The sequence below is a fragment of the Nerophis lumbriciformis genome, linkage group LG27 (assembly GCF_033978685.3).
Source record: "Nerophis lumbriciformis linkage group LG27, RoL_Nlum_v2.1, whole genome shotgun sequence".
NCBI classification, from domain to species: Eukaryota; Metazoa; Chordata; class Actinopteri; order Syngnathiformes; family Syngnathidae; genus Nerophis; species Nerophis lumbriciformis.
In genome coordinates this window covers 16555001-16570594 of record NC_084574.2, presented here as the reverse complement: position 1 = coordinate 16570594, position 15594 = coordinate 16555001, and the positions used below count along the sequence as shown (strand labels likewise).

Here is a 15594-nt window from a genome sequence, read left to right as displayed (position 1 = left end):
TGCTATCAGATCTGTGGAAGGGTGGAGAATGTTTTTTTCCCCCCATTCTGTCCAAAGAGTCTGCATGCCTGTTATCGCAAAATACCGGATAAGTGTGTGAGGAGCAAATGCTCAGGCTGGACTGTGGGGATATTGTGAGTGGTGCTGGCAGATGGCGAGAGTACAAAAGCAGCTTGTGTACCCTAAAAATACACTTGCCACTGAGAATTGTCAGTCTTCCATTCAATAGTCCTGTAACGCCCTGGGCAAAAGCACCAATCTCTATTGTCCTAATGGCCAGCCCATCTTCCAGAGCTGTTGCATGACGCCATGCATTTTTGGAAATTAGAATAAAAAAAAAACAACAAACCTTGGGGTCGTCTGTTTGGACCTCTTGTTCCGAGGTACTCTGTCCCATTGTAACCCTGTTTCTTCATAGGGATGGTCCATAAACGGCCACTTAAACAGAAACAAAGAAACAAACCGTTTTAGTGCATGTAAACGTGATCACTGATGTTAAAGTGTTCAAACAAAAATGTTAACAAAAAGAAAGGCCATACAATTCTCAAGAAATTTGTCTTGAAAGTCCCACAAAATAACAGACTGATATCCACAGTTGACAGAATCCGCAGCGTCACTGTAGCGCAGTGGTTCTCAAACTTTTTTCCACCAAGTACCACCTCAGAAAATACTTTTAAAAAACAGTAAGATACAGTAGCATAGTAGGCCTATTTATTTATTAAATACAAGGCAGAGGTTGTATTTAACAACCATATTTAATATTTTGACCAATGCAACATTAACACATAGTTTGAACAATAACATTAGCTATGTACACTTTTAATCGGATTAAAAGACTAACCGGGATAAAAATGCTTCATGTAAACATGCCATTCAGAATATTCTGACCTGATCACACACATCACACAATAAAAATTTAATTCTGATCAAGACGGGTGGTTTATGGTAAAAGTCATTCGGATTGTAGCGCATGAAATATTCGGGTTAGAATTATCCTTACTGTGCATGTCTTTGATGTTAGTTATACTTTGTGGTGGAGCAGGGACTAAATACTGTATAATAGTCTCGGAATGAAGTGATTGTCTTGCTGTTGTCTACCCCCATTCAACATGTACAGAAGTAGCGTTATATGCTGTTGAGTTTGTTGCTTTTAAACTAGCAAAAACAAAAGTATGGTCTGGAGTGTTATGTGTCGATGTAACAATAAAAGAAGGGGTCCAGTTGTCGTCTTAACGAGATGTTTTATTCACGTCATTACATCTACTCCAAGTGCTAACTGCTAGCCTCAAACACATACACATAATGTCGTAACATAAAAATGCGCTGCAAACCGTACATAATCGCAACATAAAAAGCCCAGAACAGCACTATTTTAAAAAGAGTGGTAAAACAAAAGTAGTGAACAGAAGGAAAAATTATAAATAAATACCGTGATAACATCGGACAAGCAGAAATGCACAAGCCATGTGCTTATTCAGCACATGCAGTGAGCGAACTCATCCAAAAGATGGCGCCATTGCACTAATAACAACACACCTTTCCGTTTGTTAGGTTCTGCGCATGTCAATGTAAAGTATTCTGATTTAAGATGTGATGCATGAAAATGCACGTCATAATCAGATAATTTTTTTCAAGTCAAGTGATTATTTGGCGTACCACTAGATGGAGCCCGTGTTCGACTAGTTGTACACATACCACAGTTTGAGAATCAATGCTGTAGCGCAAATCTAAAGAACTCTTTTCGAGAAAAAATGATTGCTACATAGGAAAGTGTTGCTGCTCTGAATCAATGTAGACTGAGCGAAAATGATAGAGACTAAAAGTAGATGATTAAAGTATAAGTGTTAATTAAGAATTTAAAATCTTAATGTGCCTTCATGCATATTGTCACTGTCAGTGTTAATGGTGAGTTCACAAGTAAAAATATGGTTCATTATGTAGGGGTTAACTTATTTATATTATGTTAAAAGAATGTGGCATGTAGCATACCTTCCCATCCACTTCCTTTGTCACTATGTCTCCGTCATGCCTCATTTTAATTTTGTAAAGTTTTATTTTACAGTGGTTAACTTCTTTTTACACTGTATGACAGTTTTGTTGACATGGTAAAACATCGCGAGTTCGGTAAATAAAGTTGCCATTATTGCAACATTCCAAACACAGTGGTACTTTGTAGATATCAACCGATATAGTTTTTTTTAGGGCCCATACCAATTATTAGTAGCCAAGAAGGCCGATAACCGATATTTGGAGCCGATATTCATTTGCAGTAAAAGTTATTTAAACATGAATAATACAAGTCAGCAAACAGCTGGACTAGGCTTTAAGTTGTTTTTTTAACATTGTTTTGAGAAAACGTTGGACAACAGTGACATAATGTTTAATGGGGCACTAATGTTGTGGTTAATTTAGCACCAAACAACATCAGGGGATTTAACAAACACCTTTATTACCTTACCTGTGCCTAGGAGCAGCATCACCATTTGCATTTCAAAATATGGGAATTGTATCCACTCTCCTGGGAAAATTTGTAAAAAATATGGTATTTCTCTACATCATAATGACTCGCCATCTGATTGATTTGATTATATGACCGAAATAAACTCATTTCATTAATTCATTCATCAACTCAATGTTATACAATTTTATAACAATTTATGGATTTAATGCATTGTAAAGTTTCCTCATGAGGAACCCTAAAATATTGCAAATATGTAAATATTTAAATTCTGGGCTCTTTCATGCAGTTTATGGATGAGACATTATTTCTTCCTGGATGTTACAGAAAGTATGCAAATGTTTAAGCCCGCTGCCTGCTCCTCTTTACTAATATAATAAGTCTCCTATTCAGAATCAGAATCATCTTTATTGGCCAAGTATGTTTAACACAGATAGACTGTGCACTCTTTGTTCAATGCAAGAAACAAAACCAAAAAAAAAAATACAACGAGAACAAGAGAGCACAGTATCTTGGCGGCCATCCGCGTCATTATTATATTTACACAACGTTTGGATTTTTGCCAGAAATATCTTATCTTTCCTCTTCGTGTCCATTCATCTCTGTCTATTCACCGTTGTGTCACGTTGTTATTTGATTGAATCACAAAACATGAAACTCTGCACACTCCTTTAATTAGCGGGCTGGTAAACAGTCGCTATAACTTATATACTTTACTGAATATAATTTAAATAATAAATACTGGTATCATATGTGTATATGCCGTATCTGCTGATGTAATTATGTTGTAATTGTAAAAAGTAAAAATAAAAATTTAATTAAATTTAAAAAATAAAAGACAGACAAATTATGCCTGATATTTATGTTATTTATGTTCCGATAAACAGTCGGTCTCTCGTACTTTGGTTTCGTACAACCAACTTTTTATATGATTTGGGTTTCAGCAAAAAAATGTGTAGGTTTTTGCATACTGTCTCAGTTGTTGTACAAAAACACTGCGCATAACAGACGAGTGTGTTTGCCCGCGGATTATTTCAGGGAATTGAGTGCCCGAAAAAAGAATCCCATGTAAAGAGTTGCCAGCACTTTGATAAATGAGGTGAGAAACACTAATGCATTAATGAAATATCTATAAGCAAAGTATGCCAGTCTTCAAGGGTTTTCAAAAGGTAAAAAAGATGTTAAATGTTTATTTGTCCATTTAATTCATTGTTTGTATGTAGTTGATGATGATGATGAATTAGATTTATGTAGCTCTTTTCTAGACACTCAAAGCACTTTACAGAGAGAACTGAGTGACAACCCATCGTTCATTCCCTCCACCTTCACACTTAATGGTGGTAAGCTACATTTGTAGCCACAGCTGCCCTGGGTAGACTGACGGGTTTTTGCCTATTGCCTCTCCGACAACCACCAAACATTCATACACATTCATACACCCGTGTGAACGGCACTGGGAGCCAGGTGGGTTAAGTGTTTTGCTCAAGGACACAACGGCTGTGACTAGGGTGGCGAAAACTGGATTCGAACTTGGAACCCTCAAGTTGCTGGACGGCCGTCTAAGCCACATCACCCTACTTGAAATTGTTTTCATCATGGAAAACTGTGATTATTCTCTGCAAAGCGTTTTGTCTGATTAATTGGATGTATATTTTATTTTATAGGAAACGTGTTTAGTTTACATAACATCTGATCTTTGTCAGAGCTTTTGAAACTAATTAATAAAGAAAACCAACGTATCATTTTGTTTTGAAATGTTAACAAATAAAGTCAATCAGTTTCACTTTAGATGTTTTAGGCGGCTGCAACTAACGATTAGTTTAATAGTCGACGAGTCAGTGATTTTTTTTTTGATCAGTCGCGTAGTCAAACAATTTTTGCTTATGATCTGCTGTACATCATAAGTCTGCGACTTGATTTTAACTCAGTTTCAAAACCCATTACAGTCAATTCAATTGTATTAAAATAAACGTAGATTACTGAAAAACAAATGGTTTTACTTTATTACACGAAGAATATGACCACAGTAAAAAAAAGAAATCCTGTAAACATGACTTTTGGTGCAAAATTATTTTATCCAGAAGTGTTCGTGTTATTTAGCTACAATTACCGTATCTACCTAAAGGAATACAAGTGCACACATAAACATTCCTGGCAATCTATCAATTAGAATATTATTCAAATGACTTGTCAACCATAACAAATCTCTGTCGATAAATTTTTATAATGAACATTGTTGCAGCCCTATTGTTTTATGATATCTTTGCTTTATATCATTTGTGCAATAAAACAACGAGGAAATGTGCTGCTGATAAGGTAGTGTTTGAACATTTGCAAACCATATGGACAACTGTTATTAAGTAAGAGCTTTGGAAAAGGCTTATAGAGATGTTGACAACTTACAAGACTGTATTCCTGACAAAATGCTGAAACAAACCGAGGTAATCCCTGGGTTAAATCCCTTTGATGAGAGCGAGGAACACCGAAGAGTCAAATGATTGCATCCCACAGCACAAGCAGGAACCAGAGGACACAGAGCCAAGCTTTTGTCCCACACATGAAAACACAGGCACCATTCTGGATAACAGATAATAAACCCATCCAGATGGTATCCCCCTCCATTCAGCTCCCTTTGCGATGATGTTGTTACTCACTAAAATGTACCAGTTCTGGCGATGCCAATGTTTTGATGGCAACTAAAAAGTAAATTTTCAAAAAACAGACATAGGTATCTATCTGTAGTCATAAATTACTTTCAGCATCACCGTTTCCCTGTTCGTACTGCAATGGATCTTTCCTGCCGACGGCTACTGTCCTCTTAAGCAATCATTACGGATGTTCATCCAGTCTGGTACATACCAGCGGCCTGAGTTAGCTGACGCAGGCATATGTTGTCTAAGTGGCGGGACAATAAGCTTGTGTCTGTGGACAGATAAAAAGCCACAAATTGCTCGCTTAGGCTAAATTCATATTGAATTGACTTTGTTTCCCAACTAGAACAATGTCACGGTTCGACACTGATGTCAGACATACGATGATGGGCCTGAAGCCCTTCTGCTGGCTGCTGCTTGATCTTTGTCATCAGCAAATGGGTAAAATGTCTCTAAATTGCTGTATAGAAACGAAAATGAATTACCGACAGCCTGTAAGGGGAGCATCATGTTGCATGAAGTAAGACGCAGTGACAAAACAACAGAACAGGATGCTGCTGCAATCGAGAGAGCAGGCTTCATCTGTCAGCCGTTAGAGCTCATAATTTCTCAGCTTGAATGCCAATTTTAATTATATTAATTAATGCTGCAGGCTGCAGCTATTGATTATTTTAGTAATCGAGTCATTTATCGATTAATCGTGTAATTGCATTAAACATCTTACAACTTCAGAATCAGAAGAATCAGAATCAGAATCAGCTTTATTGTCATTACGCAAGGTAACGAGATTGAGGCCATTCCATACAGTTCAATGCGTATTTTGTGAAAAACTTTACAATAATGTTTCTGCTTGCCATAACCATTCTTTTTTTTCTAACAAATGCACATCATTAGGGCTGCAACAACTAATCGATTAAGTCGATTAAAATCGATTATAAAAAATAGTTGGCGATTCATTTAGTCATCGATTCGTTGGATCTATGCAATGCGCATGCGCAGAGGCAATTTTTTTTTTTAATAAACTTTTATTTATAAACTGCAACATGTACAAACAGCTGAGAAACAATAATCAAAATAAGTATGGTGCCAGTATGCTGTTTTTCCCCCCAATAAAATACTGGAAAGGATAGAAATGTAGTTTGTCTATTTTATCCGATTATTAATCGAAGTAATAATCATCAGATTAATCGATTATCAAATTAATCATTAGTTGCAGCCCTAGACATCATTATCACTCAAATTGCACTTTTGACCTGTGTGCATTAATACGGGAAAAAAACACTGCCACACAGATAACTAGAACTGGGTAAAATAATTGATTTGATTGATTATGAATCGATGTATTTTAATTTGTAGGCATAATATAATTTATTTGTAACTTAGAGTCTAGTAATATAACCGTTGAAGACAGGACGGCAGCCGTACTCCGGAAGTACTTTTGTTAACATTTTCATCTCCCACACAGAGTGCACCAGAATAATCAAGTGCACACTTTTGACCATCACAATAACGTTGCTGAGCGTTACAACCTTCCATCCCATCCATCCATTTTCTACCGCTTATTCCCTTCGACCTGTCTGACAAAATAAGACTCCCACAAAAATAAATTACATATTTACTCAGTGGCGGGCTGAGAATTTCTCACCTAGGCCTTGTCCTTCTGAGTCCGACTTTCATAAATATCTCTTAAAATACCATAATTTATGTCACCACATGACCACGGCCGGAGAAATACTATACAGAAACACACTTGCACACTACTACGCATTGAATCGCCTCAATAGTGTACAAAACGGGCATTTAAATATAAATAAACCTGCATCAGCAATTAAAACATATCTTTACGTAGTAGTGTCATATTTAAATAATTGTAAAAACTTAAATAAAATATCTGAATTCCTAATTTGGAGCACCCATTGGAAGCCGGAAGCCAGCAGTACCGCTCATAGCTTTGTAGACTTGATTGGAAGTGGCGGACAAACCATTTCACCGGCATTTTCTTGAAATGTCCTTCTTGAAAATGGCCTTGCAAGTATATATCTACAACATAATCAACGTTTTGCTCTCCTTAGGCCATCTAGGGTTAAAAAAGCGAGTAGAAATCAGATTTTTCTGTCAGCCGGGTGTAGCTACGATGCGCTCGGCTGATCAGCCGAGCACCACTTGCTGTTGCAACTTACAACTTGTGTCTTACAAGTGAGTATCACCATGTCACATTCATTCATCCATCCATCCATTTTCTACCGCTTGTCCCTCTCGGGGTTGCGGGGGGTGCTGCTGCCACCGCTGCTGCTCACTGCTCCCCTCACCTCCCAGGGGGTGGAACAAGGAGATGGGTCAAATGCAGGGGGTAATTTCACCACACCTAGTGTGTGTGTGACTATCAGTGGTACTTTAACTTTATGATAAACTGCACATTGCAGTGGCCGTGTGGAAACTATGTTGGCTTATTTAAAGTTTCAGGCACTCCCTGCGGTCCGAAGTTCATACATTTTTTAATAGTCGCATTCATTAAACGATTAATCAAAGCAATAGACTAGAAATTGAAGCATTTTTCCAAAACTGAATAATCTTTGCAGCCATAAAACCAATACAATAACTGTTTTTTCTTGCCTTATGTATATTCATTGAACTGTATCTGTATGTGATACGAGTTGTCTGCTGCATGAAAAGACAACCAAAGTCAGTTAATGAATTTAAATAGCAGCCGTTTTCTGCATATAGCACTTTGGGGGGAAATGAGCCACCGTGGTCAAAGAAAGTGCACTTTCCTCTTGACACGCGCATCAAATTTAAGTGTTTTAGCTATGCTGTGTGTGTGGTACAGTAATAGCACTGCAATGAAAGACATGGGCCCATTGCCCCCTAGAAATGAGGTAAGAGCCTGTCTCTGGCCTCCAAGCAATGTCTCTCTTCCACAAGGCCAACATCTATTGTTCTCTATGAACAACAAAGTGTGTGTTGACACCACTGTGCAGAGAAGACCCCAACACAAAGGGTAAATGAGTTATACTTGTATAGCGCTTTTCTACCTTCAAGGTACTCAAAGCGCTTTGACCAGTGGTGGTGCCGTCAGGGCCAGCAAGGCCTTCTCTGCTGGCCTAACATAACCAGAAATCATAATCATAATTAAAGATAAAAGTATTTATTTACTTACTTTCCCTAAATATCTAAAAAGTATTCATATTCTCTTCATGTCATATTATGCTCCTTCCAGTGCTGTTGTTTTTAGGTTATAGAGTTTTTATCCAATCAGAATTCAGCTAGCTTATGTTGCCATGCTGTACCAAATCTGCCCGAAGCCTTCAGAATCAACAATGCAGGCATCTGTGCACTGTAAGTGAATGGGACATACAGTTGGCAGACAGTTGTGATAGCCAATCAGATCATGAGTTGTTGTTAGTAAGGCCTTCTAGCTGGCCTAAGGCAGATATATATTGTGAGGTTATGAGCTAGGTAACATAAGAACTCCATTACCAAGCATGCCACAGTAGTGAAGAGCGTGCGCAGTAGCCGCGGGATGTTTTTGATGAGCACCTTGTGGAGTAAACTTTTAAGAACTCAGCCAACTCATCTGCATATTTTATGATTAGACAAGACAACACATATATTTGCAAGGTCGTTTTCAAGAAGGATATTTAAAGAGAAACTACATTTTGTGAGACGATGTCGGCCAACCCCGGAAGCTCTAATGGGTTCTACAGATTGTGAGTTCAGATATTTTTTTTCTTTATTTTTTCACGTTTAATATGTTTTATGTAGAGATGCCGATAAATGCTTTAAAATGTAATATCGGAAATTATCTGTATCGGTTTTTTGTTATCGGTATCGTTTGTTTTTTTATTAAATCACATAAAAAACACAAGATACACTTACAATTAGTGCACCAACCCAAAAAACCTCCCTCCCCCATTTACACTCAGTCACACTCATTCACACAAAAGGGTTGTTTCTTTCTGTTATTAATATTCTGGTTTCTACATTATATATCAATATATATCAATACAGTCTGCAAGGGATACAGTCCGTAAGCACACATGATTGCGCGCGCTGCTGGTCCACTAATAGTACTAGCCTTTAACAGTTAATTTTACTCATTTTCATTAATTACTAGTTTCTATGTAACTGTTTTGATATTGTTTTACTTTCTGTTTTATTCAAGAAAATATTTTTAATTTATTTATCTCATTTTATTAATTTTTTGGAAAAGGACCTTATCTTCACCATACCTGGTTGTCCAAATTAGGCATAATAATGTGTTAATTCCACGACTGTATCGGTATCGGTTGATATCGGTATCGGTAATTGAGAGTTGGACAATATCAGAATATCGGCAAAAAAGCCATTATCGGACATGCCTAGTTTTATGCAATTTTAATTTTGACAGTACCGCATAAGATATGTTGTAATTGTTGATGCGGGTTTATTGATTTTTAAATGCGCCAGAAAATAACCCGTTATGTACACTGTTGATGTGATTCAATGACCAGTAGTGCGTAAATGTGTTTCTGTATAGTATTTCTCCAGCAATGGTCATGTGTATTTTGAGAGGTAATCATTGAAGTCGGACATCACTGAAGGCCTAGGTGGAAAACGCACGGCCCGCCACTGGCTTTGACACTGTTTCCACATTCACACACACATTCACAAACATGACTTGTGTAAGAGGATATTGGGAAAATAGACTTGTAATGTGGGGTTGGTAGGTTAGATGAAGCGTTGAAGTGGGACTCTGCATGCCATGATGCAAACTTGAAAGAAGTGGAAATAAAATGAGGTAGAAACACGTCCTGTGCTGTTTTTAGATGGCAGAGATATGTAAATAAGCACAGCCTTGCAAATAACCCAATAAGGGGAGGGAAGGTGTTGGTGGTGCTCATATTTCACTCCAGCCAAAATAGTTGTACATATTTGTGCAACCCCTGCCTTACTGACCGCTTCGTGATATATATGTAAGATATACTGTATGCATATGAATAGTAATTTTTGAGCAGCAGGAGGTGATGTACACCAGGGGTCCCCAACCTTTTTTGCACCAGGGACCGGTTTAATGTAGGCATTATTTTCACAGACCGGCCTTTCACGTGTGGCAGATAAATACAGCAAATACGTGCATGAAAAATTAATACATGAAAAAACTCACCATAACGTTGAATTAGTGCAAAAAAGTTCTCCATAAACTTGTTTTTTACTCATTTTTGCTAGCATTAAGCTTTTTTTTTGGCTTAAGTATCTGATGGGTTATAGGTGATACGTCACATTCAGGGACAAGCACTTGGATATATAATGAAGCTAGACATACTTGCCATTAGTTCCAATAGACTTCTGTGTATTTCTATTTCCATTCTAAAAGTTATGTATTCATATTTTGTGCAATATTCTTTACACGTAGATACACTAATGTTATCTTTTTTTGGTCCAATTGTCCATGCGTAAATACATCTGTTATTGCCAACAACTCATGTAATAGGACTATGTGCAATAATACCAGCACTTTAACTTACTAGGCCAAAGAAAATGTGTTATTACTTCCTTCAGCACAATTGTTATATGCAACAATTTAGCACTTCTCATCTGCCTTATGCACTTAAACTACTATGGTCACTTTGTTCCTGACCTGCCCTGATCTTAGGTCATCAACCTGCCGCGCACTGCAGATGGGACCTAGCTTTTGGCTACGATTTGGCATCTTTACATTTTATATGTTTATTAATGCGCATTGTCCCATGTAACAAAGATGTAACAAATATTACTGGAATGCCCTCCCGGTAACAGTTAGAGATGCTACCTCAGTAGAAGCATTTAAGTCCCATCTTAAAACTAATTTGTATACTCTAGCCTTCAAATAGACCCCCCATTTAGACCAGTTGATCTGCCGTCTCGTTTTTGCTCTGCCCCCCTTCTCCTTCGTGGAGATGGGGGGCAGAGATTTGGTGACCACAGATGATGCGCTAGCTGTTCAAAGTCTGGACCCAGGGTGGACCACTCATCTGTGCATCAGTTGGGGACGTCTCTGCGATGCTGACCTGTCTCCACTCAAGATGATCTCCGGCTGGTCCCACTATGGACTGGACTCTCACATTATTAACTAGATCCACTCGACATCCATTGCACCGGTCGCCCAGGGCGGGGGTGCCCACATCTGCGGTCCCCTTCAAGGTTTCTCATTCAGTTTTTCCTTGCCCTGGTGTGGGATCTGAGCAGAGGATGTCGTTGTGGCTTGTGCAGCCTTTTGAGACACTTGTGATTTAGGGCTATATAAATATACTTTGATGTATTGATTGATAGTAGTGATGGGTTGATAAGGCGTCATGAAGCGTTTCGACACATAGCAAAACTGTATTGATACTGTGTCGATACTGTGTCACTAAATACTGACATCTGCTGGACATTAAAAAATCCCTACAGGCAACCTACGGACCGACTCAACTGACACTGATTTTATGACCTAGTATATACAATAATATAAACCAAGTCATTGTATTTCATTTAGGATTATTTCATATCTTCATTTAAATACAAATATATTGTTATCTTTTTTAGATACAGTCAATAAATAATGTTAACATGTATCATAACATGGAAAACTAAGAGAACGTGTTGTGAATGAGGATGCTTGTGGACTGGGATTTTTTTTTTTTTTTTTACACATTTTTTTTTATTTTAAAAACAGTTTTTCCAACCTATTAAATTTTAGACGATTTCTCTTAGTTATCATTTCTCCGGCTGTAGAAAAGACCCGCTCACAGGACACAGAGGAGGCGGGAGTGCGACACAGTTCGCGTATCGGTGACGTGACCAAAACAGCTCATGATCGGTCACGTGACTTTCTAAAAGCGGTATGCGCACCGACACAGGGTTTTGCTTTATGAGCTCAACGCATGCGCCGATGCATCGGTGTTGCCGGACCCATCACTAATTGATAGGGTGAGAAGCTCTGTCATCCGGGAGGAGCTCAAAGTAAAGCCGCTGTTCCTCCACATCGAGAGTAGCCAGATGAGGTGGTTCGGGCATCTGGTCAGGATGCCACCCGAACGTCTCTCTAGGGAGGTGTTTCGGGCATGTCCGACCTGTAGGAGGCCACGGGGAAGACCCAGGACACTTTGGGAAGACTATCTCTCCCGGCTGGCCTGGGAAGGCCTCGGGATCCCCCGGGAGGAGCTGGACGAAGTGGCTGGGGAGAGGGAAGTCTGGGCTTCCCTGCTTAGGCTGCTGCCCCCGTGACCCGACCTCGGATAAGCGGAAGAAGATGGCTGGATGGAACTTCCTATCAGGAGTTTTATAATACATCTATGATCAAGCGTATTGATGTGTCTGGTGGGACTGGTGATAGTTCAGTAGGAGAAAATGCGGTCTGTTAGAAATTATTTCATGTCTCTGTACGGCCTGGAAGCAAATGGGTCACGGACCGGTGCCGGTTGGGGACTGCTGATGCATAGGCATCCATTTTCTACCGCTTGTCCCGTTCGGGGTCGCGGGGGGTGCTGGAGCCTATCTCAGCTGCATTCAGGCGGGAAGGCGGGGTACACCCTGGACAAGTCGCCCCCTAGACAGACAACATTCACACTCACATTCACACACCAGGGACCATTTCTAATGTTGCCAATCAACCTATGCCCAGGTGCATGTATTTGGAGGTGGGAGGGAATCGAACCCAGGACCTTCGTATTGTGAGGCACATGCACTAACCCCTGCCCCACCGTGCTGCCCAACAGTCATCCTATATTGCAAATTAGCAATGTTAGCATCTCGCTAGCCGTATGGAAAGCACATTGGTGACACTGAACGTGTTCAGTAGAGGGTGATATGGTATTTAGTGTTGGAGATTCGTGTGTTGTTGTGCGATATGAGTGTGTTTGAGAATGTAAACAAGAGCCAACACCTTGCATTTAGGGCAGAGGGCACCTGGCTGCTAGTCGCTGACAACATAAGCTAGCGGTCGATGCTACCGATAGCGGTCCACTGTTGATATTGTGCATATTATAGATACACGAGTAAAAAAAACCTCCACGACTATATATAGATGTTGTGACATATTACGCATGCGTCTTTCATTTGTACACACACTAGGTATTCAGATAAACATCATTATTCACCCTTGGACGGTGAACTGTACTTTGCACCGTCAACACTCGTGGGGGAACTCTACGTCAATTGTATGTTTCAGATTGAAAACGCCTATTTTCAACGCATTCACAACATTAATTATTAAGAAAGTGTCTTTACCTCAGCTGATGTACTCCGGTTTTCCGTCAATGACTTGTCAGATAACCTAACTGAACATTGAACACACATTTGATGGAACTCCTCCCTTTTGTTTCCGCAATGACGCTAACCCAATCAAGAATGGAGAAGCTAAACTGAAGGACCAATCACAGCACGATGTTAGTGAAGAGGCGGGACGTCAGCCCATATAGATGTAAATATGGCCTGGTTGGCCAATGGCTGTTGAGGTAGTCTGTTGTTTCGCCATTGGGTAGGAAATAATGATTGACAGCTACCTTGTTCTATCACACGAGTGAAGCTTCTGACAAACGTTCCAATATTTAGCAAACATTACAATCAGTGGTTCTTAACCTCGTTGGAGGTACCGAACCCCACCAGTTTCATAAGCGCATTCACCGAACACGAACCGTAATCATAAAAGTATGTTATATTAAAGAAATACTAATAAAGATCTATTTTACAAACAGAAAGTTACAGGAATGTACACATAATCCCATATTTACATCTCATTGTGCAACATGTGAATGTTTTAGTGCAGGGGTGTCAAACTCAAATACAGAGTGGGACAAAATTTAAAACTGAACAAAGCCGCGGGCCAAGGTTGAACAAATTAACCTTTTAATAGGGACCTAAACAAGTTTTGCATTGAATATTGAACAAGCAAGGCTTATATAACTTTATAGTGACATGCAAAATCCATCCATCCATTTTCTACCGCTTATTCCCTTCAGGGTCACGGGGGGCGCTGGAGCCTATCTCAGCTACAATCAGGCGGAAGGCGGGGGACATGCAAAATCGAGTTTCAAATAATAATAATAATTTAAAAAAAATATCAATGGCATATCAAATAAAATTTAAATAAAAATTGAATGCCTTTTTTCTATTTGCAGCCCTCTGAGGTAAATATCAAAATAAACTTTTTCCACAGGCTAATAATACATTTGAAAATAAAATAATAATGAATGAATCAAACATTCAAGCCTTGAAGTTGCAAGAGAAAGTGCATGAATAAAACGTTAATTATTGCTGAGTTTGCTACACTGATTTGCTTTAACACTGAATATGGAACAAGCAACGCTTATATAACTTAATGTTGCAAAATCAACTTTCAAAAAACAAACAAAAAAAACATCAATGGTATATTAAATAAAATGTAAATAAAAAATGTAATGCCTCTTTTATATTTGCAGCCTTCTGAGGTAAATATCAACATTAACTTGGTGGGCAGGGGCGGGGGGCAGGGATTGGTGGGAGCGGGGGTGTATATTGTAGCGTCCCGGAAGAGTTAGTGCTGCAAGGGGCTCTGGGTATTTGTTCTGTTGTGTTTATGTTGTTACGGTGCGGATGTTGGCAAAGTTGGTAGAGTGGCCGTGCCAGCAATCGGAGAGTTGCTGGTTACTGGGGTTCAAATCCCACCTTCTACCATCCTAGTCACGTCCGTTGTGTCCTTGGGCAAGACACTTCACCCCTTGCTCCTGATGGCTGCTGGTTAGCGCCTTGCATGGCAGCTACCGCCATCAGTATGGGTGAATGTGGAAATATTGTCAAAGCGCTTTGAGTACCTTGAAGGTAGAAAAGCGCTATACAAGTATAACCCATTTATCATTTATTTATCATTATGTTCTCCCAAAATGTGTTTGTCATTCTTGTTTGGTGTGGGTTCACAGGGTGGTGCATATTTGTAACAGTGTTAAAGTTGTTTATACGGCCACCCTCAGTGTGACCTGTATGGCTGTTGATCAAGTATGCCTTGCATTCACTTGTGTGTGTAAAAGCCGCATATATACATATATGTGACTGGGCCGGCACGCTCTTTGTATGGAGGAAAAGCGGACTTGACGACAGGTTGTAGAGGACGTTGAAGGCAGTGCCTCTAAGGCACGCCCCCAATAATGTTGTCCGGGTGGAAATCGGGAGAAATTCGGGAGAATGGTTACCCCGGGAGATTTTCGGGAGGGGCGCTAAAATTCGGGAGTCTCCCGGGAAAATCGGGAGGGTTGGCAAGTATAAGTATTAGCGGTGAATGCAGTGTTACAGCGGCACTGCCGCTGTATAATACCGGCGGGCCAGCTCTAGTGTTAATTTGATATTGCCTCAAGGGCCAAATGAAATTACACGGCGGGCCAAATTTGGCCCGCGGGCCAGTTTGACACCCATGTTTTAGTGGGAACTAAATGCGATATCTGAAAGGGGTACACATTATTTCCAAAGCAGGACCCCCACCCAGACATATAATACTAGTACACAGCTCATGAAAAA

At 39.6% G+C, this 15594-nt stretch overlaps 1 protein-coding gene across 2 annotated transcripts in view; it reads right to left on the bottom strand.

Moving 5' to 3' along the window:
* The window catches only part of pnpla6 (patatin-like phospholipase domain containing 6), a 58256-nt gene extending 44724 nt beyond the window's left edge, over positions 1-13532 (bottom strand). Inside the window, exons 1-2 of one of the 2 annotated variants that reach the window (XM_061922766.2) lie at positions 13336-13532; positions 350-438 (exon numbers count right to left, since the gene is read on the bottom strand). In XM_061922766.2, coding sequence (XP_061778750.1) covers positions 350-397 — 48 coding nt within the window. In that variant the 5' untranslated portion in view covers positions 398-438; positions 13336-13532. The remainder of the gene's footprint in view (positions 1-349; positions 439-13335) is intronic. The other variant, XM_061922765.2, reaches the window with a different exon arrangement.
* Between the last annotated feature and the right edge of the window lie 2062 nt (positions 13533-15594).